At 37.0% G+C, this 6,802-nt stretch overlaps 1 protein-coding gene across 1 annotated transcript in view; it reads left to right on the top strand.

Moving 5' to 3' along the window:
• Positions 1 to 6: 6 nt before the first annotated feature.
• Synpo2 (synaptopodin 2) overlaps positions 7 to 6,802 on the top strand; it is a 174,624-nt gene continuing 167,828 nt past the window's right edge. The window contains exon 1 of the mRNA XM_010610808.2: positions 7 to 191. Within this exon, the coding sequence (XP_010609110.1) occupies positions 87 to 191 (105 nt within the window). The 5' untranslated portion in view covers positions 7 to 86. The remainder of the gene's footprint in view (positions 192 to 6,802) is intronic.

Below are 6,802 nucleotides of genomic sequence, written 5' to 3'. Positions count from 1 at the left end.
GAGGGCGCGAGCTCAGGGCGCATCTTCCACCTCGCCCAAGCCTCTGCCTTCGCTAGCTCTTCATGCTGCCCACCTGAAAGGAAGACATGGGCACCGGCGATTTCATCTGCATTTCCATGACTGGAGGTGCTCCCTGGGGCTTCCGATTGCAAGGTGGCCGGGAGCAGAAGCGACCCTTACAAGTTGCAAAGGTAGGCGCAGAAGGAGGTGCCAGCCAGCACGCTCCGTCTGGAAAGGAGGGGACGAAAGCAACCTGTTGATGCTTTTTCAAATTCTGACCTGCAAATCTATGGGTTACTTTGATTTGGGTGCTGAAGTTCAATCTCTTTAGGATGTGTCTTGTTTTTTAAGAAGAGAAATGTATAGCGCAGATTATGCAATTATGTAGCAGTTAGTAGGGGGAGAAAAAAAATGTCATACTTGGCTGAGGAAAAGGCCCAGTTCATCATCTGACAAGCACCAAGGATGCGGGGGGTGCTTTTTCTCCTGGCAATTCACGAATACGCCATTGAGTTCTTTCTTGTATCTTTGCTTGGCCCTAGCAGAGAAGAAACGCTTGCCTCTGGCATAAACTCCTGGCTTGGATATTTTGGGGACTCCCATAAAGTGTTGGTAGTGACATTTATTATGTAGCATGCCCGAAAAGGCCAATTTTGGGCAACCATTTTAAAAATATGATGGGATGTCATAAGATCTATTTAAAAGAATACCCTTTTAAGGTTATGACAAATAAAATGCAAAACTTCAATTAGTATATTCCATCATGTGTACTCAACCGGCTAAGGACTCAGAATAAAATTCAAAGACACTTGAAATGTGCAGCACTTAAGACTAACTTTGTAATGTATCCAGTAACTATTTAAAATTTTTAATGTTTCTGTTGCCATTCCCTGGCTTGTTTCTTAGCTTTACTTTAATAGTATGCTCAAAGGGGATTCTATTTTCTAATGCATTCAGCTAAAATAACTTTTAAAATGCATAAAAAAAACAAAACAAAACTTTACCTGATTTTAATACCAAAGTGAAGAACTGCATGAAAGAGTATGTGAAGGGAAAAGAAATTAATTTCCTGCTTTATCCTTGTGTTAAAACTGGGTCTAGATCTTTCAGAAATATATGGGCCACTGTCTTTGCATCTATTCTTTCCCCTTGGATTTAGATTTTTTAAAATGTACCAAAGAAAGGAGTTTCTTTGAAATTTTCTGCTGAGGCATCCATCAGAAGGCTCTTTTGTAACGTGGTGGTAGAATCCTGCCACCTAGTGACAATCGCAGGCACAAAGTAGAAGATGAAAAGCATACTTTTTATAACTGTAAAGTTCCTCAGAGATCTTCAGTTCAACTGGCTAATTTTAGATGAGGATCCAGCCCAGAGAGGTTAAGTAACTTGCCTTATGCCTTCAAGTTGGAAGTGATAGAATAATTAAAGGATTGAAAAGGTGGCTTTCTTGGGCTTGAGTCAGCAGGAGGCAAAGTCAGATAAAATATGAAGGTCTGACTTCGCATTTGTAGAATTCAGGAGACAGACAGATTTGCCCTGGATTTAGAATAGCAGTTGGTTGGCTGGCTTTCATTACTGAGATTTGGGTTCTAATTCCAGCTCTGATCTAACTTACAACCTGATATCTTGCCCATCCTTTCTCATCTATTCTGTGTGTGTGCACATGTGGGTAAAGGGAAAGAGACAAAAATTTTCAATGGAATAGAAAGGAGAGAAGGAAGAAATTGAACTGTACAAATCATGAAGTTCTAATCATATTCGAGTATTCGGTGGTTCTCACAGCATACAACTGTGAACTCACACACCCACTAACTGAAATACGAGGACAGAAGTGTCTGAAAATCCTCACTATCTCTTTGATAACCAGGCCTGAATAAGAGTGGGCAGTGGGTTTCCCTAGTCTCGAAAGTAGAGCCAACTAGGTGACCTTTGAAGAACTCAAGCGGGTTGCTAGAGAAGGTACTGTGGAGACACTTCCTGCCTGGTAGCCTCTGGATTGCCAGAATTCAGAGTTTGTTAAGCTGTGTGAAGGTCAAGGAATGCAGCCCTACACTCCCCTCACATCACCTTTCCTAAAATACTCAGGCAACATATTTGTGGTTAAAAGATCATTGTTAAAGTATCCAGGTAGGTTTACCAGGAGCTAGGGATGTGGCTGAGGTGTACAATATATGCTCGGCTTGTACAAGGAAGGCCCTGGTTTCAATCCCTAGTGATATCCCCTTCTGCAAGGATTATGTAATTTTCTAACATATGATACTGTGGTTAGAGTGAAGATATAGAAATATATTATGGAAACATCAAGATGTTTGCATGAATTTGTGTATGTATGTGAGAGAGAGGAAGATGGAAGGAGAGACATAACAATCTACCATTTACCTCTTTCCTCATTTGTTGAAGAAACTAGAAAGTTTTCTAAAGAAGAGACAAGTTCTGCATTACCATGGGAATGCCTGCTTTCTTGGTCTATGTTTATCTTAGTCCAGATTTATATTCGGTTTCTTATCTGGCTTCGTGAGGGTCATTTTGTTTTGTTTTGTTTTTACTTTTATTAGTACATGTTTGTAGTACACAATCATTACATTCACTGTAGGGAATTGGTACATGTACATAACACATTTCATCATTTTTTACTTAAAACACTAAGTAACTCAATGCGTTAAACTCAAGTAATGGTTTCTCCTGGAGGTCAAGGTGAAGTGAATGTCACCTGAGCACAGAATTTCTCACTCACTGGGACTGGTTCACCTCCAAGTAGAAGAATGTAAGGGAAGAGTCAGAAGGTCTAGAGGCTGGGCGCCAGCATATACAGTGTTCACAATTTAGAAGGACATGCAAAAGATTAATGTGGGGATTAAAAAACATAAATATTTCAAAAGAGAAGAAAAATTTAAACCGTACTTGAACAATGCTCCTTGAAATGAGATGCTACAAAGTAATTCCGTAGGCAAACACAAATTTTGACTTGTATTATGGAATATTTAAGTGTTTAGAGTCTTTCTAATGCTACATGCGATGAAACTTTAACAATCTGACACAGCACAAGAAAAAAAAATCTAATATTATCCACAAAATGAGAAACTAAATAGCTTTATAAACCCAAATAAATATCTTTTTGGTGATATGTTTCATCGCTTATGATAGATGTTCAAATAATTTTAGCATTTGGCTGGCTGACTAAACTGTACAGAAACCCAAATTTTGAAGATGAGAGACAGTAATGTTACTAAAAATTTTGAGTGACATTGAAGCTGAATGCCATAAAATTCTGTTTTGTTTTTTAAAAATAAACCAATTCTTTAAAAGGCCCAAATGATCAGTATTATTAACCTGGATTTTTGAATGTTACCTTATATTTTAATTTATATTCTCCATATATCTAATAGAAAACATTTCTAATACTGAGTCATAGCATAATACTAGTCTGCAGGCTCTCTTTGCAAGAGCTCATCCCCAGAAACAAATTTATCCAGACAGAAACTCCATTGTGCATGCAGATATCTTCATAAGAAGAATGTTGGCATTTTTCCTTAACAAAACTCTCTTTGGGGACATGTACTTACATGATCATGTCTCTGGACATACTCTTGGCAAATCACTTTAGAAAATCGTTCATAAAAAGAAGTGGGAAGAAATTTTTGTTTTATAAACAAATCCTGCACACAATTGAAAAAGAACTCACATTTTGAAAGTAACAAACCAAAAATTGTTCAGACTCTTTGTTCTTTACATATTTTAATGCAGCTAGAAATCTTTTTTCTTACAACAGTGTAAACATTGATAACTATTATTTTCCTATTTAATTTTAGTTTACATTTTCAAGGCACTATTAAAACAGAAATGACAAACTCATTCATTTCATAGACAGAAATTGACTTAACAGTTATTTTCTACTACTGTAGCTGCGCTCCTTATAATGTCTAATAAAAATGTGTTATATAGGCAAAGCATGTTTCAAATCATGTAGTTAATATCCCTATGATACAGTGTGGTTTTGTAACATTTCAAATAGAATAATCCCAGAAATAGCTATTACTAATGAGAAAAATATATTGATATATTTGAATGTGTATACTTTAGAACAAAGCTTTGTATTATGGAAAGCTAATATCTTTATTAGGAAATATGCTTAATAACTTAATTTTTAAATTGATTTTGAGCCCTTTCTAGAACCTTTCTAGAAGGTTTTTAGAACTCAGCGTATGCTAAGTAAGTCTATTAAACAGATGTTATTTTAAAAAATTCTCTTTTGGAATTTCATGTTTTCTGATAGATCAGTGTTGTAACATGAAAGCAAAATAATAAAGTAACTATGCGTGAGCTTTGCCATTATCTGGATGTAGCACAACATAACTCACATCTAACAAGCCTTTGCCATGTGCTAGGAAATATCCCAAGTGTTTTTCTGGTAATATCTCTTCAAGTGGTTCTTCAAAATTTAAGAAGCTTAAATGAAAAAGTATCTCTACTCTAGAAATGAAGAAATGGAGCCACAGAAAGGGTAATGCTTACCAATGGTCAGGCTATAAAAATGACTGGATTTGATTTTTCTCCTTCCTTGTTGTTGAAAACATGTGCCTAAGAGGATTAAAGTAGATGAAGATGGTCTCCTCAAAAGTTCATAGAAAACAAAAGTACTATATCTCATGTAAAGCCCTGATTTAATAGCTCTGGTATTTGTCCTGAGCTCCAGGATTTGTAAACACTCTGAAGGTGGTTCTGGTGTGTGATCAAGATTATAACCATTGCTACAGGCAAAAGCAGTGTCCCCACAGATTCAGCTGTGTCTTCACAGGACTTACCGAGGGGGGACACAAAGTGTGCTTTCAGCATACTTTACCCACCACCTCTTTTCCAGCTGAATTAAGAGGAAGACCAGAGAAAGAACAAGAACTGTTGTGAATTCTTGGCATTATGAGCAGGTCATGAATATTGCTGGGAGCATCTTCTCTTTCTGAAGCCAAGAGAAGTGGTCTGGGGAGAAGAGAGGATATGTTGACAAGCTCCAATATGATCACTGTAAAGATTTAAAGATTGAAAATGTCCGCGAGAAAAGAGGCTGGTGATTTATTCCCCACATGTTTGTCTTTGTCAGTGGGTTTGGAGCATTTATGAATAGGAGTAGATGACATTGGAAGGAGGATAGAGGGCAAAATTGGAGAAAGATGCAGAGAAAGGAGAGAAAGAGGAAGAGAGAGAGGGAGAGACAAAGAATGGCAGTATGACTTTAAAAATAGTGATCATCATCATTTAATACCCAGTAGGTATTCAGAATACTCAATTGAGAGTTCTATTCTCTGATAGTAGCACTCAAGAAACTCCTCTGTGGACCAGCTGAAATTATGCATCTGCCTAATAAAAAAAGCATCTAAGGTTACTATAGTACTGATTCACAGTTTAAAAAACAAAAAAAGAAGAAGAAAAATAATAGTTTACAATGCTTTCTGAACTCAAAGTCAAAACCTAGAAACAATGTCTTCACATGAGTAGGTGGTAAGTTTTTGGAATTAAACTAAGTCAAACACATGTGATCAATAATATGAACCTCTATGATATGATATTTGTTTTGAGGTGTGTCAACTCATTTAGTTGTAAATACCAGTATGAAGCTGTTTCATTTCTTCTACTAATCGCTTTCAACCCTGATAAAGACAAATCCCTCCCTTAATGTTAGGGATGAGCAGATCCCTGTATTTATGGTGGCTTTTAATTATTAAAAGAGTCCAATCCAGTGAAAGCAGCAATCTAATATCTGACTCTAACCCCCACCCCACCCCGCAAGCACCAGGGCCTGGATTGTGGCCCCCAGAAGAAAATGTATTAAATACAAAAACAAGAACAAATACAAAAGACATGTCTTATATCCACTGGCTTGGGATGGGAAGGGAAAATGTTTTCCAATTCTTCACACCTCAAAGGTTGAAGAAAGAAGGAAGCATTGGAGATGGAAAGGGAAAATTATTTACTTTGTTTGTTAAATTTTGGTTGTGCTGGATGTCAAAATCAGGGCCTCACACTACTAGGAAAGCACTGTCACTGAGCGATGTCCCCAACCCACATATATTTATTTATAGCTTAATGCAATGGCATTTTTAATGCATTGGTTTTGTGCTTCTTTAGTGAACGCCAGTCATTCAAACCTTCTCTCTAACTAATGTTCAAGTGCTGGGCATGTGAGTGGTTTCTTCTAGGAGCCCTGGAGGGCCTCACCAGTGCATAGTTCACTAACATGGGAAATCAACTCAGAACCGTTCTATTTTGTTCACCCCTTAAGTCCACTGTGTAGTTCATCAAGATGCCAGCTTATTCTTGCCAGCACTTGAATGAGAATTTTATCTTTCTGGTTAAGTATAGCCAGATGGCTCAAATCTAGCCACTTTCCATGAAAGTCACTCATTCCAAAGAACAAGCAAAGGTGCCTGCCTTGACAAGTGTGCAAATCAGTATCCAGTGCCACTGTGATAAACACATATATTAACTGGATCACATTTGTACATTTTTCATGGTAATGCTTTGAAAGGGTAAATGTAACTTCCAAAATAATTTAAATTCCTTCCATCAGTTAATGAGTGTTCAAGTATATAAGCTATTTATAATTTAGCTAAAAATACTTCTCAAGTGTATCTTATAGTTTCCCAAGCATGTTAAACATATGTTATCCCTTTTGGTGCTAATTGGCGTTTTATTACTTTCAGATTATGGATGAAAGAAATTGATCCTAAAAAAAGGCTATTTGCAAATATATATATGTATAATCAAACAGTACAGAGCCAAATATGACTCTTTCTTTCTGGCAGGGCCT

This window comes from Fukomys damarensis, unplaced genomic scaffold (assembly GCF_012274545.1).
Source record: "Fukomys damarensis isolate Sample0158 unplaced genomic scaffold, DMR_v1.0_HiC HiC_scaffold_38, whole genome shotgun sequence".
NCBI classification, from domain to species: Eukaryota; Metazoa; Chordata; class Mammalia; order Rodentia; family Bathyergidae; genus Fukomys; species Fukomys damarensis.
The sequence above is the reverse complement of the archived record's forward strand: the minus strand, read 5'-3'. Positions and strand labels throughout refer to the sequence as shown.